Here is a 26,578-nt window from a genome sequence, read left to right on the forward strand (position 1 = left end):
AGGGAACGAGACGCTGCATCCCTCGGCCACACTTTTCGCGCCCCTGAGAACGACTTGCTTTGACCAATTAGAAGCTAACATTTCCTGGTTCCTGTGACCCTTTTGTAGCTTCCGGATCACCGTCACATGCGACGTCACGGGTGACGTTGCACCAATCAAGATTGGAATAGTTCCATAGTTGACTTCAGACGCTTCATGCCGAAGGCATTCCCCAAAGTATCGAGTATCGATGCAGCGTCTCGTTCCCTACTCAGGGAACGAGGGTTACATACGTAACCCGAGACGTTTTCTTTAGTTCCTGAAAGTTGTCACAGTAGTTTGGGTTTGGCGGTGCCATGGGTGGGTTTCCCTCCCAGAGCTGAGAAAAATACTTCACATCATACTGAACATCAAATCCAGCAACATCACTGAAACATTCTGCATCACTGACTTCATCTTTAGCAGCAAGTTTTGTCATATCATCCAGTTTCTCCTGCAGTCGTTTCTTTCCCTCCATGTTTTTCTCTGCAGTTGTGACATAAGAAAGGTTCTGATGCACAAACACACAGCTGGGATTCAGTCTGACCTTCTTCATCCTCATGAAGGCCTTAAAAACAATCTGAAGAATCTCCTGCAATTCAGTTGGGTTTTCTCCAAAGATATTGATCAATGTCAGATTTCCAAGACCAACAACAAATGTGGCCAATTCATTATCATGATGTCTTGTTGAACTTCCAGCCAGTTGTAGACACTCAGTATCAACGACCAGAATATAGTCAAAGTTCATCTGTGGTTTCATCTCATCTGAGACTCTGACCAGCTGCATGAAAGCTCCTCTGGTGCACCGTCCAGCACTGACGGAAAACTGGAGCCCAAACATGGCGTTCAGCATGGTGGATTTCCCAGAGCTCTGAAGCCCTAAAACTGACACCACAAAGACTCTCTGGTGTCCCAGTTTCTGGATGAGTTCTTCTAGAACAGCAGAAATCCAGATCACAGGAACATGAGCAGCATCTCCATCCATCAGCTCCAGTGGAAATCCAGAGATCATCATCTCTGCGGCAAGACTCGGGAGAGAAGAGAAGTCAAACTGCAGGCCTTTCTTTTGCTTCTTCACAGATGAACATGATTCATAGATCTGACCGATCTCCCTCATGATGTGCTCCAAACCAAAGCCTGCATCTTGAAGATCCTCAGATAATTTGACATGTTTCTTTGGTTTAGGGTGGGGTTGTCCATATTTATCAGGTTTCTCTTTCAGTTTTACAGTTGACAATTTTTCATTAGACTTGAGGCCACCTGAAGTTTGTTCATCCAGGAGGATTGTGAGCCATTTGAGGAAAAACATCTTCTCATGTTCAGCATTTGAGTTAATTTCTGTAATAAAGAACTTTATAATCTCACTGATGTCAGATTTATTCTGCTGTTCACGGATTTTATTCATTTCTGTTTTCTTTTTATTTGTTTCCTTTTCATTTCCTTGTTCTTCGCCTTGAATTGTATGTAGTTCTCTGTTCTTCTGACACCATTGATGCCACAATTTCCCCTGACAGGGCAGAATTGATTCTTTATTTTTTATCAAATCTTTCTTCTTCAGTAAACTCATCATCTGCTGTGCAGCATTTCTTCCTCTCCTGCAGTCATCATCATCTTCCTCATCTACTCTGGTGTCTGAATGTTTGGCTATATCTTCAAGTCTGAAAGTGGAAGATGAATCTGAGAGACAATCATTTATCGCTCTTCTGAGTTCTTCAGATACATCAGACTGATTTCTGTCTTTCAAACCAATGTTGTATTTCCCTCTCTGCATCTCAGGTAGAGTTGAAACATCCTCAGTAAAAAGACAAATAAGAGGCTTTGAGTCATTGTAGAGTTTTTGAACTTCTGTCATGCTTCTGTCATTCCTCTGAAGTTTTGGCAGAATAACAACATTGACTGAAGCCATTTCAGAGAGGATCTTCAGCTGTTTATCATTGTGTCCTGCATCACCATGTAGATTACAGAACGCAACACAGTCAGTGAATTTATCCATGTTTTCCCCAGAGGGGCAGAACCAGGCGATCTCCACCACTCCATCCATCTGGACTCTGGATCTGCTGCTGCCTGGGCAGTTCCTGTGGAAGAACGTGTTGTGTCTCTCATTGATCAGACTGTTCATCAGCTCAGACTTGGATGAAGAGACAGAGCCAAACCTGAAGAAAAACACCATTGGAGTTTCTGCTTTGTAGATAGGGAAGGTTTGACTGATGGTTTCATTGTTGGTGTTTCTCATCTTCCAGCTCTTGTTGATTTGTCTGAATGTCCAGAGAGGAAACTCAATATGTTGTGTGAATGGATCAGGAACAAGCAGAGGCAGAGCGTATTGACACTGGGAAAGTTTAGTGACCATCAGCTGCTTCAGGAGACCATCAGCACAGTGAAACACAGCCATCTGAACATCCATCGGGTGAATTCGCTCAGGTTGACTCATTCCTTGGTTTGATAAAGATAAATCTTTAAAAATATCACTCTCATCTTCAAATGAGTCACTGGTCTCTTTAGCATGAATGTATCTTGCTCTGTAGTTCATCATCAGTAGTTTTTGTATGAAAGTTTGAATCAGCTCCTCTTCAGCACAAGACTCATGGGACTGTAATGAATGTTTAGTTATCCGAAGAACATCTGCAGCTCTCAGTTTATTGTGGCGTCTGTGAAGATGAAGTCTATGAAATAGATTCTCTACTGCTCTGACACCTGCTGTTCCATTGCCTTTGTTTTCTCCCTGTTTAACAGACAACAATACAGTAAACTAAAACAAATAATTTCATTCAACTATTGTTATTATTAAAAGCAATAATATACTGTTTACATGTTACATGAAATATCTATACAAATAATCAAAGCCTTTTCTTTTGTACACAATCATAACAGATATTCAGTTCATTATGACTGTCTGCATTGCAATGATTATTTCAGTTTATCAGAATATTACTGACTCCAAGTTTCTCTGAACACTCACCTGTAGTGAATGATCAGTTTCAGAGCAGATCATCTTCATGATCTTTTCTTTCGCTCGTTCATATTGCTCTCTCCACTCCACTCTTCTTCTCTTCAGTTCATTTTCATGCTGTTCTCCAAGGAGTTTCAGTTTCTCTTCAAAAGTCTTTTGTTGGTCTTCTCTCACATTTATTTCATCTTTCAGTCTCTTCTCTAAATCATCTAGTTGTCCTTGTCTCTCTCTTCCTATTCTCTCTTTCTCTCTGATTATTCCCTCCATTTCAACCTTGAGTCTCTGAAACTGTTCATCGTAAATCTGTTTTTCTCTCTCCCACCTCTTCCTATCCTCTTCTTCTCTTCTCTTTCTGTCTTCATCATGATTCTCTCTGTCTTCCTCCATCATCATCTTCATTCTTTTTTTCTCTTCTTCTAGTTTGTCCATCAGTTCTTCTCTTTCTCTGACTCTGTCCATCACGATCTTCATCTGTTGTTCTTGTTTTTCTCTTTCTATCTGTCTGAACAACTTACACGAGTAGAAACTCCCTCCGTTTGCTTTCACCATGTTGTCTATCTTCTCCAGTAGATCAGACACCTGTGTTCGGTTTCCAGGCTGATTATTATTGAACACATGGAATCTGTTTCCACACGCTTCAATCAGCTTCATCAAAGCAGATCCAGGTTTCCCCAAACACTGTTCAATAGTTTTGTCCTTCAGATCATCTCCTCTTGTGAAGAGCACCATGGTGTACATTAAAGATTTCTCACCAAACGTCTCTTGGATGATCTTCACTGTTGCTGTTTCTTCTTTAGTGAATCGTCCCAGTGATATCAGTATGAGAATCGCATGTGGTCCTGGCAGTATCATGGAGATGCAGTTGCTGATTTCTCTCTGGATCTCCTCATTAGTAAGTTCAGTATCAAACAGTCCTGGAGTGTCGATCACAGTAACGTGTCGGCCGTTGATTTCAGATGTTTCCATCTGATTCTCTTTAGTAACTGATTCAAAAGACTGCTCCACATTAAATGAGTCTCTTCCTATGATGGTGTTTCCTGTTGCACTCTTCCCAACTCCTGTTTTTCCCAGCAGCACAATCCTCAGATCTTCACACTCTGTTGAACCTGTAAAAGAGAAAGTCCATCAGTCTTAAAGCATAAAAAGAGTTTTTCAAATGTCTGCCCAGATAGCAATTACATTTGGCCCGGATCCGTTTTAAGCCCCTTGCCTCCGTTTCTATCTTAGAGACGTTTTCTGATTGTGAACCAGATCCGTGCCAGATAGAGGTTTCAGCTTAAACATTCTAACTGCCATCAGTTCAGTATTTATATCATTTGACAGATCTGGCCCAGATCACTTTTCCCATAGGTAACCGAAAGACATTAGCTGTGTCTGACACTGATTTGGTCCAGATCTGCAATATGAATCTGAGCCGATACTGTTTTCACATAGGCTACACTGGTGTGGCCCGAATCTGTGATACATATCTGAGCCGACTGCATTTAAACAAGGGCTAAAAACTGCTCTGGCCCATATCTGCAAAACGGATTTGAGCCAGCACTGTTTTGACAGAGACTACCTGATGTGGACCACATCCGAAATACTTTTCTCAAACTGTGTGAAGTACTCCGTGGAATAAACATTTTCAAAACAACATGGTTACCTGTCTGCATATTTTTTTTTTCTATCTAGAGCATGAGATAAATGCATTGTCATAAGCTGAGCAATATTATCAGTGTTTAAAAACTATACAGAAACATTTTGTGATGCTATAAGGTCCGTTACAGCACACACTGTAAAAAAAAGTGTAATTTTACAGGTAATTGTCTGTATTTGTTTACAGATTTTTACCGTTTTGTCATTATTACAGCAAATATCTGTAAAATAAAAGGCTGTAATTTAAAGGTCCACTGTTAAATTTGCAGGTAATTGCTTGTATTTTGGTTTTACATCAATTTTACGTTTTTTAAAAGGAACTTGTCTGTATTTTTACATAGTTATGTGTAATTTTACAGAAATTATTAGGTAATATTTTACAGATTTTTTTCTGTGAAATTAGAAAACAAAGTAAAGAAGGTATAACTGCGGAAATCAGCATCTATTCAATGTTTTCCTTACAGATTATTAAGCATGTGGGGGTTAAAGTGAGTTTTTTTTAGGTTAAATGATAGTATTTGTACATTTGTACATTATTTCACATTTTATTTTATACTCATTTTGATAATTATTTCATTGTCTTATTCTCCCATAATTTCATGTGTATTTTATGAATATTTTTCCAAATCTCCGTTGCTGCACATTCAGGGCTTTGTGTGTGTGAGTGCGCGCGCGCGCGATGATGCAGATTCAAATTCGCCGCCATTACTTTTCCACTGTTTACTCCCGCCCACAACGGTTAACGTTAGCTGATCAGTCGAGTTTGGGCAAGCGGGAGATTTGAATTCAGTCTACTCTCGTGAAGTGGATTGTGAGATCAACAGTGGTTCAAAGCAATCATATTCGTCAAGAGCAGCCGTGAGCAGGAGCTGTTGTCAGTCAGTCCGTTTGAATTCTTCGGAAATAACGCCCTTTTCAGTGAGCCTTGTTCGTCACAGCGGACATCATGCCAACCGGTCACCGGCTGAGGTAAGAGTCATTATCCTAAGTTACATGTGAACGATATTTTATATTACATTTGTGTTACGTTTACAGTTTTCAAGCTAACGTCATTCTTAAATTATGTTCTGTCATAACTGGCGAGAGCTGGAGGGCAAAACACTGAAAATGTAGCATGCGTCTTTACATTTTCCATCTGTTTTAAGAAAGATCATGTAGGATATTTGTAATTTGTAGTGATTACAATTTAGCTCAAAGGAATTATTAATTAATTTATAGGGAATTCAAAAGAGTCACTTATTACAACCGAGCAAATGACTCGTTCGCGGTTCATTTGAACTGGCTGTAACTATCAACTCTGCAACGGATATAAATATCCGAACTATAGTGAAACACTATATAGTTAGCAAGGTAACTTAGATCAGAAGTTTAAGACATTAAATTTGTAAGCAAAATAACACAAGTAATATTTCTCTTTAGAATACAAACAAGACTTTATTGATTATTCTAACACATAAAACTAATATCTAACACAAACACACACATACACATTCATACGCGTTGCAGAAAGAAAAGAGTAAGGAAAGATTAAGTTTTAAGAGTGAGTTTAAGAGTGAGATGATGTAATCCCAAGTTTCTATGCACTTATAAGACACAACCTGAATGAACCATCAATCATTAGTTTAACCTATCGTTTCCTAGGTTATTAAATCTGTATCAAATACACCAGTTCAGCTTAAGAGTCTGGAGGCAGTACTTGCTTGTCTTTGCTTTTGGGGATTCCCTTTTGTTGCGTGAAAGGGGTTTTCCCGGTCGTTCTTGGCTGGTCTCCTCGTGCCTGATGTCTGGGTCACGTGGTCAGCCACGTGGCGTGCTGGCGGAATGAAAGTCTTTGTTTGAAGTTGGCTTTGCAGAAGAAACGTGGCTCGAAATCTTGTCGCAAAACTTAACTTAGAACCGAGACTCACAACGGAAAAGAAAGGAAACTAAGAAAAGAAAGGAAATTGAGAAGAGTAGATGATGGCTTGAATGAAGCTGTTTAACCCATGTTCTTCAGATCTTGATTTGGGTTATTTCGTCTGCGCGTTTTACATGGTTACTGGTCTGTCTTAGATCTTCATCTCCCGCTGCATTTTTGGTTCTGCACTAAAACTCTAAACTTTGTTCTGGTGTTAAGATTTTAAACTCAAATGTCCGCCCAGCCTCCTGGATCAGTTCTAACCAATTAGACACTGTCTTTGTTTAGGAGGTGGCGTTCTCTTCACTTCTTATCATAAATCAAGCTTATCTGTGCTCTCCTTACTCTCTAAGCTCTAGCAAAGAGTACAGAGGCCACAGCTAAGACATTATTACTATTATAAGAATCAGAAACATTTTCCACAGATTTCAATCAAGCCATCCTTTGAATTAAGAACGTACGATAATATTGATATGAAACACAACACATTTTCATTCAAACATCTAACAATTATAACAATTACATGAATTGTATGGCATCTAAGCATATCAGATACACCCATCTATTGTAGGAACAATATAGAATCATGTCGTTGCATGATGCTTGATCTATAAGTCCATTGAAAATTGTTCTTGAATGATTTTATTTATGTTATAGGTAAAATCTCAGCTCTGTGGTTTGAAACGATTTTACACCCTGAGGTCTATCAGAGGTCCTTAAGGAGGGGTCTGGAATGTTGTGGGCTCGAGCAGCTTCCGCTGTTATCTTGATCGGGCTGAATTGTGCTATCTCTGAGCCAATCATTCTTTTCCAAGCTATCTTACATTGACCAGTTCTTTCTTTAGTTGGGCTCATCTTCTTTGAAGCTTGCATGGCCATAAAGTTCTTAGCTGGGGGTTTTCGTTGGTCAACGGAGACTGGCTGGCTGGAGCCTTCTTTTATGGCTCTGGGGTTGGTGATTTGGTGTCTGGAATGTTCAGTTCTGTGAGAAATTATGTTTGAACAATTCACCTGGAAGATTCATTTGTGTTTGTTTCGCACTCAATCCTACATATCCCCTCTTCGTACGGCGATGTGTTAAGATGAAGACATCGGTGAACGCTGGAGAAACACGGGTAGAAGAAACAGACACATACAAAGCAAACAACAAGACAACACCTCCATGACTGGTCACTGTACTGGTGCAGGGCATTAGATTACTTAAGTATTAAAAGTTCAAGTTCATTCTCTAAATATGGATCTATTATATTGAATAGAGTGTAAATTTTGGGATTGTTATTCTAATTTGTTTCGGTACGGTGATTCTTTGATCAAATTCTGTGATTACGTTTGTTTGTTATCTTCTCTTCTAAGTTGTTCTACGTTAAGACGTTTTACCTTTATTTTCTGGTGACATAATTTGTGGTAACAATTATGTGACCCATCATGCATGGAGCTCTCTGGCTCACATTCGTTTTAAGGCGGCTTACAAGTGTCAGGCGTGGTGCGTCAATCCTACTACCATGACCTTGACCCTTAAGGGGGTAGACATGCATTTTACCTAATAAATGAAGAAGGAAAGTTAAGGAAGAGGTAGAACAAAACAGAGCAATTGTATGGCTTATAACTACTGTTGCGCAGCTAAGGTGTCAGGTATCACAGTGTAAGGAGAGGTGTTCTACTTGTTGGATGGATAGCTACCATGTTTCCTATGATAAGTGTAGCTAAGTTGTTAAGCTAGTTTCTGAAGTTAGTTTCTACTTGTGGGAAAACATGTTTGCTGAATGTTTTCCATGGTAGATGTGGTTAACCTCTACGTGTTAGTGAGCATGTTAGTGGCGTAGTGTAGTGCATGTATGTATGTATGTATGTATGTATGTAGGCATGTATGTATGTATGTGTGTATGGTCAGATCTGACTCAATCTGTTTTGCTCCCCCCTTTTCTTGAAGGCTTGCCCACGTGCTTCTTGGCTTAGCTTTGATGAGCTTAGATGAAGATTGGCTTGTTGCATCTTTGCCTTAGAAAAGGGATCTTCTATGATCTGCTGGGGGTCAGTCCAGTAAGGCAGGAAGTTCTCTGGCAGACATTGGGAGGCAGTTTGGCATGGATGCGTGAAGCTGTGGTGCAAAACTTTGTCTCCGCTGTTGCATTCCTCTTCTGATGCCTTCTGGTTGTGACAGACTTTCTGACCTTCTGTGCTTACTGTGGTTACTGTAGCACACACGTGGTTCTTGAGTTTGGAGCTTGTGTGATGGTTTCTTTGTGAGTGATGGGAAGCCAGTGTGGTGTTTTCTGGTACCTCTGGGTGTTTGTCAGTGGTTGGCTTTGAGAGACCCCTCTGTTCTGTGTTGTTGTAGAACAGGTGGTCGTCATCTTCATTATGAAGGTGTACCAGATGATCATTGGTCTTCCGTTCCATCGCTAGTCATAGTGAATTTGACTCATCTTGTTGGTCATTCGTGTTCAGCTTGTTTTCTATGAACACTTTCATTTGCCTCATTAGTTGCTCCATGTCTTCTGAGGGTAAACTCTCTTGTTCTTGGGCACACTCAGTGTTGTGTTTGACTGAGTGGTGCTGAGGTGAGTTTCGTCGTCGATTACTCACATTGAATGCTTTTGGATGCGTTGGTTGACAGCCTTTGGATATCCAGTTAGGATTCCAGTTGTTTCCTTCTTGTGGGTTCATTGAGAAGCGTGGCTGGTCCCATGGCTTTTCCATGCGGTTGGTGTGGTAGCTGTCATTGGCCTGGGGGTCACGTTCTCTGTGCACCTTGTGAAGGACTGTGGTGTTGTCATGCCACTGGGTGTCTTCCAGTGCATAGCTTGTGTCTTGGCTGAAGGAGTTTGACACTGTGGATGTTTTCAAACCTTTCTTTGAGGACATCTTTTGTTTGATGTAGGCTTTGTGCGTCAGGTCACGTAGCTGTTGAATTGTCATTGTGTCTGCGCTGGCCATGACATGAAGATGATGACTCAATCCGGGATGCAGGTTCCTCAGAAAAAGGGTTTTGAAATTCACATCCTCTTCATGTTCAGGTGAGTTATGTGCACCAAAGAAGGCTTGTCGAAAACGGTGGTAGTAGGCTTGAGGAGTCTCTTGTCGACCTTGTTTGGTTTCCAAAGCGATTAACACACCGTGTTCCAACTCTGGGCCTGTGAATTCTTTTATCAGTGTCTCACATAGTAGCTGGTAATTTGACTTGACATGAGCAGGTTGTCGGTCTAGGAAGCTTCGTACCTCTGAACTGGATGTCGATCTGAGGAGGTAGAACCTGTCTCTGTCAGTCACATGTGGTCTCACCTCTAGGTGGAAGTTGATATCTCGGATGTGGGACTGGATGTCCGGGCATTCCGTGGAGTTCGGGTTGAACTGAGTGATATTCTTAACCAGCTGGTTGAGATCTTTAAAGGTCATCCCCTGTGGAGCTTTGGAGTCTGCCTGGATGAGTTCTCGTTGTTTGTTGGCAGTGAACAGTTCTGTGGTGAAGGCTGGTGATGTTTTGGGTTGCGGCCATTCACCTTTTCTGTTGTATGGCAGTTCTTGGATGGAGGACTCTGTTCTGCTCAGCAGTGGTGATGCTGAGGGAGGTCTCTCCCTTCTTGGCTCTGGTTTCTGTTGGAAGATGTGCTGGAGTTCATCTCTGACCGCGTAGAGCTCGTCGTTGGCGTCATCTCGCTGTTGGGTCAGATGATCAATGTCAGCACTGCACCTTTCCAGGTGGTCTTTCAGAGCATTAATTTTAGAGTTCTTGTCTTTAATGTCAGCTTTAGCTTTCTCTAGCTGATGTTCAGCAGCCTGGAGTTGGTTTACCAGGTGCATCTGGGCAGTCTTTAATTCTTGTTTGTCACGTTCAGTGACTGCAAGGGCTTCTTGGAGCTTGTCAACTTGCTTCTTTGTTTCTTGCTCCACTACATCAGGCATGAGTTTGTCTTGAGCTTTCGTTTTGAGCTGGTCTGCGCAGCGTTGAGTGTGCATCAGCTCTCTCAGGAACTCAGTGGTCTGACGCTTGAAGTCGTCCTGGACTTTCACTTCCAGCTTGTCCATGCGGCTCTGGGCACGTGTCAGCTCCTCCTGAAGGTGGGTGATGTGCTTGTCGCTTAGTGTCAGCTGGGCTGTGAAGGCATTGCTTAGGGAACAGATGATCTTGGTTAGTTCCACGTGGGTGTGGTTCTGATTCTGGCTTGAATCATGTGTCAGGAGTCTTCTCAGAATTATGATTATTATTAAAAATAATAACAGTTCAATTGTCTTTGGTGTGAGGCAGTCTGTGATGCCTCTGAGCCAGGCGTCCATGTCAGAGGGGTTTGTTGTCCGCGACATGTTGGCACGCTGGGGTGAAGAGACTGACACAGATCTGTGTGGGGTGTAAGCCTGTATGTGGTTGAACAGCTAAGTGTCGTTTCAGTGACTGTACAACAATAGTGAAGTGTTGTAATGTCTAAGTGTTGGTCTCAGTGTAGACAGGTAGGTTAGTGATGTGGAAACTTCGTCACTCAACTGAGGGAGGGAAAAAGAGAGAAAAAGGTTAAAACCAATCTCAATTGAAAGGATTTTTTTTTTTCAATGGGAGAAATATTTTTATAAATATTTTCTATCAATGAAAAGCTGGTTTAAACTTGTGATGTGTCACTCAACTGAGAAAGGGGAAAAGAGAGAGAGGTTAAAACCAATTTCAATAAAACAAAAAAAAGAAAATTCTTAAGTAGGAGAAATATTATTTTTCTCGTAAATGCTTCCTATCGGTGAGAATCTGTTTCCAGAAAGGTAAACAATATTATTGTTTATGTTTACAAGGAAAAATAATACAATAATAATGCTGATACCTTTTTTCTAAGTTTGACAGGATTGACACCACACACCGTCAGTTGGACCGCTTACAGCCGGGATGCTATGAAGGCGACGATTGCTCAACACTTGTCTCTGTTAATTAATCTTGGATAAGATGTTAAATTGTAAATTGTGTTTACAAAGACAGAGAGAGTATGGAGAACAAGAGAGGGTTTGATTACCAATCAAATACCTAATAATTGTTTTCTTTGGAAAAATTATCTTTCTCTTTCTTTAGACTCGATTGATGGTTCTTCCAGGTTTGTTTCCCACAAATGTGAAGGATGGGAACGCAGGACAGAACAGGAAGGATGTAAGAAGGAAAGGAGGGAAGGAGATTGGATCCACAAATGGCTCTGGAGCCTTGTCGAACTACGAGTATAGAATTGATAGTTGCCAACAACTAAACATTCAAAAAATAAAACTTTGTAAGAGAGGTTTATCTCTGATTTATTTGAAACTTGTAGTGAGATGCCAATGTCTCCTATTGAGGCTCAGGTGTTTCACTCCCAAGCTAGGAATCAAAACAGAAATTTAGAAATTATGAAAATTATGAAATCAGATTTATTAAAAATAAATCTAGAAATCGTTAGAAATTACCTGTTTAGAAAAATAAAACTTCAATCTTGATTTAATATTTCCTTTTTTAAATCAAATTAGAATTTGGCAATTAATAATCATAAACCAGTATTTTCTTTTCAAGTAAAATGCAGGTAAATGAAATTAATAATTGTGAACCGAAATTTCCTTTTCACAGAAAAAAAAATATGGGTAAAGTATGAGACAGGTATAATAGGAAAGAAGAGAAGACCAACAGGTGTAACAGTCGAGGTGTTTAAATAGTTAAATCACTTTAACGTTGTTCAAACAGACACATTAACCACAGATGTTAATATTAATGATAACCGTAAATAATGCTTAAGGCTTTAGCATAGGTTAGGCCTCAATGGTAAACAACTACTTAGCTTAGCTTTAGCTTAGCTAGCCTAGCCACCAAAGGGTTCGTTGGGGTCAGAGTTCTCCCGGAAGCGTTGGTTAAGACTTCCGTGTCACGATTGTAACTATGGCGACAAAACAAACGCTAGTGGGCGAACTGTGAATTGCAGTTTGTAAACAAATAAGCAGTTACATGAAATGTCGGCACATTTCAGCAATGTTTGGAGAATATGCACGTACAGTCGTATTACGTGAAATGACGGCGCATTTCAAACTGTGCACTAAAGGACACCACTCGTAGCTGTTTTACGACGTGGGGCTTCACTCAGTTGTTTAAGAGTGATTAACTTTAAAGGACAGCTTTGTGCTGTACTATAGCGATCTCGGCGGATCGACGTCTCTGTGCTATCCGAGCACACAAAAACAACAGGGTTTTTAACTGTTGGTTGAGTTTCAACATCAAGCTTTACTTGAACACAACTTTAAATAATTCCTATTCAACTACACTCGGACATACGCAGTGTTTACACGAATTAATTGAACAGACAAAGTCACAGATAAGCTTATATCACGGGGATTGCCGTGGAACACGCACTGACAATCTGAGAAATAAAGACTAATCTGTGAGGAGAATATTCGTCCCAGTGGAACACGCACTGAGTCAGACAAATATAAGGTTATACTTATGATGTTTATCACGCATCGCCGTGGAACACGCACGGTGAATCAGATAAATAACGTTAGAACCACGCTCATCGCTCTATGAGGAGAATATTCGTTCTAATATGGTTATTTTAATTACTGCAGTTTTAATTTCATTCAGCTCTCTGACTGATACAAACACACATAACGTTATAGCTATTTGAAAGACTCTGGAACACGCAGATGTCTTAAGCTATAATTAAAGTATTTCAGAATCGAGGGACACGCTCAATTGTTACCTTATCGTTGCGTGGGATCTTATATCTTGGGTTATTTTACTGCAGTTTGAATAAAATAACAAATAAAAAGAATAAAATGGGGAGGCAGACTAGACTAGAGTAACAGCTCAAGCACAGACATTCATTCAAACAGAGCGAGCGGCGCGCGCTGCATACGTCATACACACAGACTCGGAGGTTCGGATCTCTCCTCCGCATAGGCTACTATGAAAATATAATTACTTCGTATATGCTTACAATTTTAGGTTAAACTTGCCCGCATTCTCCACCAATATAATGTAGGATATTTGTAATTTGTAGTGATTACAATTTAGCTCAAAGGAATTATTAATTAATTTATAGGGAATTCAAAAGAGTCACTTATTACAACCGAGCAAATGACTCGTTCGCGGTTCATTTGAACTGGCTGTAACTATCAACTCTGCAACGGATATAAATATCCGAACTATAGTGAAACACTATATAGTTAGCAAGGTAACTTAGATCAGAAGTTTAAGACATTAAATTTGTAAGCAAAATAACACAAGTAATATTTCTCTTTAGAATACAAACAAGACTTTATTGATTATTCTAACACATAAAACTAATATCTAACACAAACACACACATACACATTCATACGCGTTGCAGAAAGAAAAGAGTAAGGAAAGATTAAGTTTTAAGAGTGAGTTTAAGAGTGAGATGATGTAATCCCAAGTTTCTATGCACTTATAAGACACAACCTGAATGAACCATCAATCATTAGTTTAACCTATCGTTTCCTAGGTTATTAAATCTGTATCAAATACACCAGTTCAGCTTAAGAGTCTGGAGGCAGTACTTGCTTGTCTTTGCTTTTGGGGATTCCCTTTTGTTGCGTGAAAGGGGTTTTCCCGGTCGTTCTTGGCTGGTCTCCTCGTGCCTGATGTCTGGGTCACGTGGTCAGCCACGTGGCGTGCTGGCGGAATGAAAGTCTTTGTTTGAAGTTGGCTTTGCAGAAGAAACGTGGCTCGAAATCTTGTCGCAAAACTTAACTTAGAACCGAGACTCACAACGGAAAAGAAAGGAAACTAAGAAAAGAAAGGAAATTGAGAAGAGTAGATGATGGCTTGAATGAAGTTGTTTAACCCATGTTCTTCAGATCTTGATTTGGGTTATTTCGTCTGCGCGTTTTACATGGTTACTGGTCTGTCTTAGATCTTCATCTCCCGCTGCATTTTTGGTTCTGCACTAAAACTCTAAACTTTGTTCTGGTGTTAAGATTTTAAACTCAAATGTCCGCCCAGCCTCCTGGATCAGTTCTAACCAATTAGACACTGTCTTTGTTTAGGAGGTGGCGTTCTCTTCACTTCTTATCATAAATCAAGCTTATCTGTGCTCTCCTTACTCTCTAAGCTCTAGCAAAGAGTACAGAGGCCACAGCTAAGACATTATTACTATTATAAGAATCAGAAACATTTTCCACAGATTTCAATCAAGCCATCCTTTGAATTAAGAACGTACGATAATATTGATATGAAACACAACACATTTTCATTCAAACATCTAACAATTATAACAATTACATGAATTGTATGGCATCTAAGCATATCAGATACACCCATCTATTGTAGGAACAATATAGAATCATGTCGTTGCATGATGCTTGATCTATAAGTCCATTGAAAATTGTTCTTGAATGATTTTATTTATGTTATAGGTAAAATCTCAGCTCTGTGGTTTGAAACGATTTTACACCCTGAGGTCTATCAGAGGTCCTTAAGGAGGGGTCTGGAATGTTGTGGGCTCGAGCAGCTTCCGCTGTTATCTTGATCGGGCTGAATTGTGCTATCTCTGAGCCAATCATTCTTTTCCAAGCTATCTTACATTGACCAGTTCTTTCTTTAGTTGGGCTCATCTTCTTTGAAGCTTGCATGGCCATAAAGTTCTTAGCTGGGGGTTTTCGTTGGTCAACGGAGACTGGCTGGCTGGAGCCTTCTTTTATGGCTCTGGGGTTGGTGATTTGGTGTCTGGAATGTTCAGTTCTGTGAGAAATTATGTTTGAACAATTCACCTGGAAGATTCATTTGTGTTTGTTTCGCACTCAATCCTACAATCAGCTGAACCCACATCTCAAAAGACCTAAAACAAGCTTGCCTAGACTTGTTATACATATCAAAGTCCGTTTAATTGTGTATAAAATCTTTGTTAATACGCGATATATCTGTCAGTAAATCAATCTCTTAAATGGCGGGACATTTTGAAACACTGTCTGGAAGCTGAAAACTCTTCTCTTAAAAAATATCCTCGGTTTTAATTATAGTAACCACGTTTTTGGCGGATTTTTATTACCATTTTTAATAACTACAGTTATACTACAAATACAAATAGGCCTACCATGTTTTTTGTTTTGTTTTCTTTGTGGTTAAACCATAGTTAATTTTCGTAAGGGTTAACATGGCTAAGTTATCTCAAGACTGGTAAGAAAACGAATTCAGTAAATACTGTAACGTTACTTGTTGATGATACAGGAAAGCACATGTAACTAGAATATGAACACAACATGATAAATTGCATATTCTGGCTGCATCTGCTTGCCAACACGTAACGTTAGCTATAGAATGCATACATGTGCATATATTAGGCTTATAAAATAAAAGTTGATAGAATGTTTGTGTTCTGATGAAGAAATTAACTTATCTACATTTTGGATGACCTGGGGTCATCATAGTAGCCTTTTTCATAGGATACTTTTGATCATTGGTTATGAAAATTGCATTGATCCAGATGAACAGACAGTTACACCCCTAACGTTAGGTGTCTCGTCTCAGCTCAAAACTTCACTGTTAGCCTGTCCTGCTCAGCTTCCAGATCATAGTCAGGTTTTGCATTGTCTCAGTGGAACATATTCTGACATGTGTAAATGTAATACTGAGTTGTTAATTTTTTTTTTTTTTTTTTTTTTTTTTGTGATTTCAGGTCAAGTGGAAAGCAGAATGATCATGGCAAACAAGGTATGGGAAGAATTAATTTAAAATATTGTAATGGCCGAGTCTTCTGATTCCATATGATTGCACTAAAAGTGGCAGAAAATTTAATTTGTTTTATACTATATTTTCCCATATGAATATTCATTTGATCCTTGTGAGGCCACTGTAGCTGCACAAGGTTTTTTTTTTTTTTTTTTTTTTTGTAGCATAACTAGGCTTTGTCATTTAGAAACATGACTTTTCCTATCACTTAATGACACATATCTCTATCTTTCATTGCAGCCAGAGGATCTGACGGTTGCTACAGCATCTCAGCCTACCTGATGGAAAATTCTTGCTGGATGAATGACCTTCACCTTCAACTCAACCTTGCCAAGACAGACCTGCTTATGGTTTCAGCCAAACCATCCTTGCTGTGTGATCCTGCTGATTTGCCTTCTACAACATCAGAAAGATCCGGCCCTTCCTATCGGAGCCACACAACTCCTTGTCTAAGCTCTTGTTCTATCCAGACTGGACTATTGTAATGCTCTCCTGGCAGCTCTTCCAGCATCAGTCAAACCTCTGCAACTGATCCAGATGCTGCAGCAAGACCTAAACTCACTGCTTCAGATCTATGTGTCCTTCAGAAGATTGAGTTCTGCAAGTGAACGGCGCCTTGTGGTGCCATCATCCCAAAGAGACACAAAATCACTTTCACTGACCTTTCCCTGGACTGGTCCCTGCTGGTGGAATGACCGGCGCAACTAGACACATTTTCAAGAAACTGCTAAAGATCCATCTTTTCATAAACACTTGAACCAATAATACTAAATATTTGTTTTAATAATAATAAAAAAAATTGTGCACTGTGCTACACTAACTGGGACTTGTCACTGCACTTGTTGCTTCTATTGTTCTCTTAATTTTAAGTCACTTTGGATAAAATGTAATTGTAAATGTTTAAAATAAGTTATATTAGAGTATAAAGGTATACAGCAATTGTCTTTTAATGTGGATATTTTTACATGTTCTAACTTCTAAATTATATACTTAGCTTGTATTTCTTATCATTCACGTATCTTGATGTTCAGTGTTTGTTTAATGAGTAATACTGTAAATGTGCAGGTATTCCGTACTTGTACGTTTAGTTAATTTAACAGAAATTGACTGTACATTTGCTATTATTAAGTACTTAAATAGAGATTGGTCAAAGTTGTGAAACGATCTGCAAAAATTAAAACTGTAAATATAAACTTTGTATTTGAATTTATGTACTTATTGCTTTTTTATACATAACTTCTTAGTTATTTTACACAGAAAAACTATATATTAAAAGATAATTACTGTAGATAGACAGAGCATTATTATAAATAACTTTATGTATGCCTTGGTAGCATAGGTTACTATGATACCCTAACTGACAAAAATGCAGAAAATAAGGCAAAAGGACAATCCAGTGGTGATTTAAGTGGAATCGTAACACATCCGGCACAGCTCCGGTAGGCGGAATCGTTTCACGCACCCGTTACGCATCTGTAACGGGATGATCAGGCGGTGCTGGATCGGCGCTGGCACATATCCGCAACAACCCCTAAAAACAGATCAGAAACGGCTTTGGCCCGATGTGCGTTTGGACTCAGGAACAAGTCCGTGAGGCGGATGCGGGACAGACCCGGCTCTATCGTTTTGCGGTTGCGGCCCTGTTCCGTTACAGCGTCCAGTGGCTATCTGGGTGATTATGTGACTTGCAGAGTGATCATTTAATATCTAATAACCCTGTATTTGTGAGAAGTCTGCTTGTGTAGCATGTAGATAGTTTAGTATGGTCTACTAAGGCATTGGGAGGAAGAAAGTTTAACAGACGTGTGATACATGGTACTTCATACAGTCTGCACTATATGCTAGGCACATTTTTTATGTCTCTCCTTTCCGACACTCACATCTGAGGTCTTGGAGTCTTTACTAACGAGCTGAGTCCAATCAGGTGTGTTTGATTAGGTAGACATCTAAAATCTGCAGTGCTGGGGGGCTCAAGGACCAGGGATGGAAATCATTAGGTTAAAGTAATGTTTTTATTGTTATTATTGACTGCAGTCTTTTTGTTTAAACAAGGTCAAGTTGACCTCTAGAAGGTCACTGCATAATCTGTACATTTTAGATCCCTGGTGGAACAGTTCAGAGACATACCTCCGTGGGCATTTCCAAAGTCAAATGTAATATGCAAAGTTTAAAGCAATCATTTTAACACAATTGGTGTATCATGACAAATGAGTGTTTATGTCAGGGACTTGCATCCCATATAAGCTGTGAATGCTCTGCATACTCAAGCCATTCAGTAACTAATATTAACACTATACAATACTATAGATTCCCTTGTTTTATGGGTACCATAAAACTTATGGTATGTCATATAATACACTTTTGGTATGTAACATCTAGGTTACTAATGTAACTCCTGTTCCTTGAAAGAGGGAAAAGAGACTTTATGTCAATACTGACATATTGGGGTCTCGCCTGGGAGCCCAATCACCTCGAACTGGTAACTAAACAAGCCAATGGACATTGGCCAGTGAGATTTACAAGCTGAGTCACACCCAGCCGGACATACATGTATAAATATGACCAGCATTACTCAGTTCATTCATGTTTTTCTGAGTAGCCGAGACAGGATCCTGGCCATTCAGCTGTTGTTTAGGGCTGTGGCAGGAGGGATGTAACGTCTCCGTTCCCTCCTCCAGAGAACAAGCCAGCCTTCCCGCACATAACCTGTTTGTTCCCAACACACAGGAAGAAACCGGCTCCACTCGGAGATTAAAGAATCTAGCAAATGCTGATGTCTGCCAGAGATGAGTGGAGTGAGCTCTGACCCCCAGGGGGCACGGCTCGCCTTGGGACTCCTATGCCAAGGCGATGGCATACATATTAATGAGTTTTTCAACCTCTGTTTGGAGACAAACTCTCCCTTCTGCTGACCTCCAAAGCTGACAAAGAGCTGCTCTGAGCTTCTGAAGCTCTGTGTGTGGTCCATGTAAACACAAACACAAACAGGACACAGCAATGCTGGGTCTGCCTCCTCCGAGGGCAGCGATTGCAAGTTCACCACCTGGTCCCTGAAAGAATTGGTGGAAACTCTGGGCACTTATCCGGGCCAGCGTCTCTGGATCATGTGAGAAAGGGCTGGCCCAAACTCAAGGCATGATTCTTGAAGGAAGAGAGTGCAGTCAGGAGCACTGTCTTTAGAGACAGGATCTTTATCTTGACTCCAGCAAGTACCAGGGAGGTCCCAGGAGGGGATGAGGCAGCGTCTGGGAGGATTTAACCTTATGGTGCCTCTCAGGAACCTGATGCTCGATGGGTTGAGCTTTCCAAGTGACTTGCCATCAACAGCATCATGATGTGCTGCGATTGCGGCAACATAGATCTTCAAGGTGGAGAGGGACAGCCTCCACTCCAACCTCTCTTGCAAGAACGAAAGTACAGAGGTGATCAGGCATTTCCGGGGGTCTCCCTGTAGAGGTGGCTAGTAGAGAGGGCTAGCATCTGATGTAGCAACAACATGCCTGGACACTCCAGCCCATAGAAAGGCAATGGCTGACCAAGGGCTGAAAGTTTGGCAACAGCTTGGTGTGATGGCCACACAGAACGTTCCGCAGTGCCATGCCCATTTCAGGACTTGGCACAGTAATGTCGAATGTAACTGATTGAATGGGAACTGGTAGTTCGCTTATTATAAACCCATCCAATGTAATGACGTCAATTCCATCATCCCGGCGGATACAAATACATTAAAATAAAGTTATTTGTAATCCTAACTTTAATTAATTAATTGTAATCATTGTCATAATCATCTTGGATAAGTTTCTTACATTTATGTTTTGCAAATGAACCCTATAGGCGATGTGCAAACGTAGATGCTTTATATCTTAAAGATATAAAGTGAATAAACTGGTCTTTATCAATTTTATTTCATTTATTTTATCTCAAATTTACATTTCGTCGAATTCGCCCCCTCAAGTCCCTCGGTTCACCCATGCTCATGAATCAGCACAGCATGCAGTTGGCCAAATTTTTTTTTGGTTCAGACAGTGCTATCACGCATGCTCAGTATCTGCAGCTCGTCGGTTCGAACGAAAGAAACTGTTCTCGGTTCTGTACTTGTGATCCGAGAACCGATGTACCTGTACGTTTGGTAGTGCGCGCATGCTCAGTATCAGCTGCTCGTGCTCATCACTTCTCTCAGCACAACATGTCTCAGTTCAACTTGTGACTTGTGGATCAGTGCTGACTCAAGACTGTTTTGAACGATTCAGTCTGATTTGGTAAACTGGTTTCAACCGTTTTACTAAAAAGAACCGGTTTAAAAGAGCGATTTGTTCAGGAACCGGACATCACTCTTTCATTTTAGATTTGTATTTTAAAAGACCAAGTTATTTAGATAAATGTTCAGCCTCACTGCTCCAGAGAATTGTAGTAATTTTGTGATTGGCCACAATGATCAGTTTGAGGTTTATAGTAATCTACATTTACTGTGGAACACTGAAGCTTGACCTTTGACCTTGTTTTTGTTCAATCAGAATTGTTTTAGGATGTTTCACCTCTACAGTTTTAAAATAAAAACCTAACACAAAAACAGTTTGTAAATGTCACATTTGTAAATGTCACATAAAGGTTTTTTATGTCTTTTTGTAAATTTTCTTGCCCCAAACTGATGTTCTGATCATTACCTGTAAATGACAGTAAATGTGTCTCTAGTGAGTCGATTTTCTTCTTCATCTCTTCAAATTGCAGCAGTTTTTTCACCTGCGCCTCAAACAATGTTTTTGTGGAGAAAAACTCTCCTCTGTTTTCTTCTACCATCTGCTCAACGTTCTCCATCAATGTGGACACTTGTGTGGTGGGACCAAAAAAAAAATGTCGTCCTCCAAAAGTCTCAATGACAGACTGTGTTTCTTCATTGAGCTCTGCTGTCTGATGCTCTGAATTCTGCATTATGACGATCATGATGTGTTTGTTGATTCTGGAGCCGAATATCCTCTGGATCTCCCCCATTTCTGCTTTGTCTTCATCAGTCACTGGAGCTTCAGGAACTATGAGGAGGAAAACATGAACTCCAGGATGATGGAGAGACACACAGTGGAGAGTCTGACGCATAACTTCCTCCTCTGAGAGCTGAATGAGAGCTGGAAGCTCCACCAGACTGATCAGACGCCCATGAAGCTCCACGTCTGATCGTCTGTCTGTCTGCTGCAGGATTATCTCTGATATGGAGGATTTTAATGTCCCGTCACTTCCACACACAACCAGATTTAGCTTTTCTCTCTCTGAAACTGATATAAGAACATGTAAAAAACACAAATTTATCACTAGCAACATCAAATATGTTCACACTCACATATTTCTGTGGCCTGTTGCTCCATTGTGAAATACTGTGAACCTTCAGCACAAACCAGGTACCATCCATCATTCATTTGTACAATGTCGTCAAACGTCTGTAGAAGTTCATCAGGAGAGCTGCTTCTCTGAAGACAGAAGTGTCTGTAGCAGCATTTTCGAATGATTTTATGTAGGATGTCATTGGTTTCAGTGTGCTCTTGTGTGGTGAGAACCATGCTGTGTTGAAAAACCTGCTCAGAGAAAGAGTCCAGCACCTTCTCCACACACTCTTGATCTTCTGCTGAACACTGATCATGTTTGAGGAGCAGAACGATCACATGAGGTCCTGGATCAGACAGATACACACACTCTCTCACTGTCTGTGTGATCTGATGGTCTGAGATGTTTTTCTGGAGCAGCTGAGGACTGTTAATGACCATCACGTGTCTGTCCTTCAATCTTCCTCTGACTCTCTCTACAACATCTGGAGGAGCTTCACTGTCGAATGCTGCTCGTCCCAACAGGATGTTTCCCACTCGACTGTATCTGGGAATCTAGATGCACAATGTGTTTGTAGTAAACTTTTGTGGGACATTCTCTGGATATTTATTTCCTCATTGCACATAGTCATATAGGCCTATGTAAATGTGCTGTTCTCCTGAAATACAGAAAACTGAATAATTGAACAATTAGGATTTTAATGATTTAAAGTGGTTTAAGAAACATGCATTGTCAAATCTACATGAGCAATGTAAAATGCAGACAATGCAAAATAAATAAATTAATAAACAATACAACAACAAAAAATCATCTTAATGCATCATGTTTTCACACCAACATGTTAGTACAACTTAAACTAAATATAAATTAAAGCACTTTCAACACTGTAAAATCCAACAGTGATTATAATTAACACTTTTAGTTAACTTCACTTAATGTCTTCATTTAATTGCAAAACTCTAGTAATCTGTACTATTCACATACTATGCTTTGTTTACTCAGAAAACCCCAGTTAAGATTAATTGATTGGTTATGCTGTTTTTTAAGTTAGTCTAACTAATTAGATTTTACAGATTTATTTCTGATGAAAATATTTTTTGATATTATTATGACAAAAAATAATAGTGAAACTCACTGATATTGTATCTCACATTTACATTTCATTTAACAAAAATAATGAGAGTGTTTATAAGGAAATGGCATACCTGTATGTTGAGGCTCATTATGGCTATGTTTCTTTTTTGCAAGTATAAAAAAGTACTTGGGTGGAGTCAGTCACCTTAGAAAGGTAAAAACGCTGCTTCTGTCTGTCCAGTCTGACTGGAAGTGCATGTACAAGTTCAAGCAGTTTTACAGTTCCTGTAAAAATGAGACATACATATGAATAAATGACAAAGACAACAGCAGAAGACCATAAATACTTTCAACAACAAAAATAAATACAGAGTAAATTAGTAAAATCTGTTTCTAGTCAAGTCACCTTTATATATAGTGTGTTATACAATACAGATCATTTCAAAGCATCTTTACGGAGATAACAGGGAAATAATCTGTACAGCAGATCTAGAAGAAAATAGTATCATTTTTCAGCTGAAGTCAGTTCAGTTTTGATTCAGTTCCAGTGTAAAGATCATCAATTAATTATTAAATTAGTTAATGTCATCTATAAAGTAGCTCTGTAGAAAAACAGTGATATATTAGGGAGATATTTTCTTTTAAAGAAAGGGTTAAAGGTGTAAGAAAAAAAAGACAAACCCACGAAAATGATTTAATGGAGTCACATGATGGTCTAAAACGAACATTATTTTGTGTATTTAATGCAAGGTGTCTACGCAGTTTTGGGTTTAAAAAAGTCAGTATTTTACACATATCGTACATTATTGTTGCTCCTCTATGCCCCGCCTTTCTGAAACGCGTTGATTTTTACAAAGCTCATCGTTCTGAAAAGCGCGGTGTGCTCTGATTGGCCAGTGACCCAGTGCATTGTGATTGGCCCAAAAACCTTACGCTCCGTCAAATGTCACGCCCGTTACTATTAGGAACATCCGCTCTCAAAGCAATAATGACAGGTTATAATCTCGGTACTACTTTACCAATTCAAGCCCGAATCTGATCCGGATAAAGCTGATCGATCAACTTTGCCAACGCGACTGGACCAGAACTTATCAGATTGGTAATGTTTTATTTAATTGGGGACATGATTACTGATTATAATGACTTATACTGTATTACGCGCTAGGGGTGTGAGAACACTAAACTGTAAAAATGAATACATAGGTTTTATTGATATCTAATCAATAAAATTGAGGCAACAGATTACAGCCAATATTATTAATTAAATTTAATAAATTAGAATTGATTGAAAGTAAACCTAACTCATAAATTGGGCTCTATATGAGTTCAGTGATTCAGGTCAAATGATTGTGAAATAATGATTATGTTAAACACAACCAACACCATCAGATCATCTTTTCTATTTGTTCATCTGGCTGTTATAACTCAGGTACAGCAGCCAAACAAAACTTAAAGTTAATAATTTAAGGGTCAAGAGCCCAACTAAAACACACACTGATCTCCATAATGGTGACTTTAATTATGGTTTTAATCCTTCAGTGATTCTGCTTGTTAACATCAGGTGTCTTCAATGTTGGCAATAAAATATATTTTGTAAATTTTACTCATTTTAAATGGTTAACTTTTAAGGAATTAATTGGATTAATTATTACTCAATTCTAATTTGTTAAATTTAATTAATAATATTGCTTGTAATCTGTGGCCTCAATTTTATTGATTAGATATCAATAAAATCTATGTGTTCATTTTTACAAACATAAAACCATGTCTGCATATGTGATCGTAGAAACGACAAGCAAGCGCTACCGCTCAAAACTCACGTTTGAATAGTCAGTAGCAAATTCTTAAAATATGAAAACATACTTACAGGCTGTGTGAGTCAGAATAAGCACCAGACTGTATTTAGGATCAGCCTTTGTGCGCAGATGGCATTGTTTGAGGAATGTGCGGAAAAAAACCTGAATATCTCAATTAGCTGAAAAGTGCTTGTCATTGCAGGGCGCAAAAAAACTACATTTAAGGTTACAATAAAAAACTTAATTGTAATGTAATACATATTTAATTCTTTAAAATTATATATATTATTTTACCATCATTCATTAAAAAGCATCATATCATTATCATTAGGGACACAGAAGTTGACACAACACCTCATATTTTATTTTAATTAACCCATTTAAGCCCACCGGCAACTATAGTTGCCGCAGTACATAGTTGTCATTTTCCTTTTGTAAATATTTTTCTAGATGTTGTCCATGTTTTATTTCTCAATGAAATGCAAGCAAACAACCAAATAAAGGATTTCAAGAGAAAAAAAAAAAGGTATTCACTTCCTCCCTGTCACATGAGGCTGTCAACTTCCTACCCCTATTTCCAGGAAGCAGGGCGAAGGCAAACCCTCCCAAAGAAAGGTAATTTTCATGTTAATAATAAGTATTTTTTGTTGACATATATATATCTACATAATCATGAAGGTCTCTAGAATCAGCCAAACAAAACAAATCTTACAAGAGATCTATAGTTTTTTGTATACTTAGTCAAAAGTCCAAGCGGCAACTATAGTTGCCGGTGGGCAAATGCCTTGTAAGTACATATATCATGGGAAAATGGGGTATACTGTGTTAATAGGTTAATAAATCAAGTTTATTGGTCTTGTTTAGTGCATAAACATAACTTAACCCTTTAAATGACATCTCTATATAGATATATTTTTTTCTTCATTCTATTTATTTATTTTCATTTACCTTTTTGATACACAATGCCCTGTTATGGCTGCACTTTGTTCTGCACTATGTTCCACAACTTTAACCCTTGTGCGCTGTTCGTTTGAGGTTCAGGCTGTTTGGGGTCTGAGAGACCCAGGCAACAAAATGTTATTTTGTAACAATATATATATTTTAAACAAATGTAATTTTACTCAGTTTATTAATGTTTTTACTCTTCATTTGGACATTTTTACTCCACAAAATGTTCAAAAAAAGAAAAGAAAAATTCTCCAAAAAGAAAAAAAAAAATTAATAAAAAATTTGCCTTATAAAATACCCACATTTCTAACTTTCATTCATGGGGATAACATGGATAATTTGACATGGTTTAGTGTAAGATTTTTGGCCAAATCTTGGAAAATGCAGTTTAAAAAGTAAAAAAAAAAAAAAAAATCACTTTAACCAGTAGATGGCTGCAGAGCTCTAAAAGTACTAAAAGTTTCAAACTAAAAGACATCTTTTCACAAGTTTTTCCAGTTAGATTCATATCTACATATAATGAAATCACAATTATAACAATAAAAGTTACTTTTTGTCAAAGTTTGGCCGTTTTTGTACTGAAAAAAATCAGTTTTTCAATAATGTTCCATTATGATTAGAATCAAACCTGATCAGGATGTTACAAAGAGAAAAGTTGGAGTTTTTAGAGTTTATCATTTATTTCAAACATCTGTTTTTCATATAATTCTACAAATTTAAAGTGTGCCACTTCATTTCTGTCTGTGTGTTCTGTGTTGTTTCTGATTTTGAGGATGAATTTTGTCCATTGATCAAATTCATTTGATTCTAATCATAATATAATATTTTTTTTTCAGTACAAAAAGTGCCTAAACTTTGACAAAAAGTAACTTTTATTATTATAATTGTGATTTCATTATATGTAGATATGAGTACAACTGGAAAAACTTGTGAAAAGATGTCTTTCAGTTAGTCAAAAAGCAAATAGCAAATAGTGGTGCTCTGCAGCCATCTACTGGTTAAAGTGATAAATTGTTACTTTTAGAACAGCATTTTCCAAAAGATGGGCAAAAATCTTTTAAAAACACTTAACCATGTCAAATTATCCATGTTATCCCCATGAATGAAAGTCAGAAATGTGGGTCAAAAAGACCCTGAACAGCGCACAATGGTTAAGGCAAATGGATTTGTTGTTTGTTGTGTTTTCATATTCAAGAGATTATAAGCTAGATGCAGTTTTTTTTGGTTCTGCATCAAATGTTCTTCGACTTTTATACATAATAAATTTG

General features: G+C 38.7%; 2 protein-coding genes across 2 annotated transcripts; one reads left to right on the plus strand and one right to left on the minus strand.

Moving 5' to 3' along the window:
- Positions 1-250: 250 nt before the first annotated feature.
- Positions 251-4,545, minus strand: LOC307165958 (interferon-induced very large GTPase 1-like; the record flags this gene model as incomplete). The annotated part of the gene is made up of 3 exons (XM_079884042.1): positions 251-2,740; positions 2,978-4,074; positions 4,530-4,545. The coding sequence occupies 3 exons, from the start codon at positions 4,543-4,545 to the stop codon at positions 251-253; spliced, it is 3,603 nt and encodes a 1,200-aa protein (XP_079740168.1).
- A 700-nt stretch (positions 4,546-5,245) lies between these two features.
- Positions 5,246-16,747, plus strand: LOC307163961 (uncharacterized protein). Its single transcript, XM_079880308.1, has 3 exons — positions 5,246-5,575; positions 16,127-16,161; positions 16,420-16,747. Exons 1-3 carry the CDS (start codon positions 5,553-5,555, stop codon positions 16,662-16,664), a joined length of 303 nt encoding a protein of 100 aa, XP_079736434.1. The 5' UTR covers positions 5,246-5,552; the 3' UTR covers positions 16,665-16,747.
- Positions 16,748-26,578: the final 9,831 nt, after the last annotated feature.

Source organism: Squalius cephalus (assembly GCF_949319135.1).
Source record: "Squalius cephalus genome assembly, chromosome: 1".
Lineage (NCBI taxonomy): Eukaryota > Metazoa > Chordata > Actinopteri > Cypriniformes > Leuciscidae > Squalius > Squalius cephalus.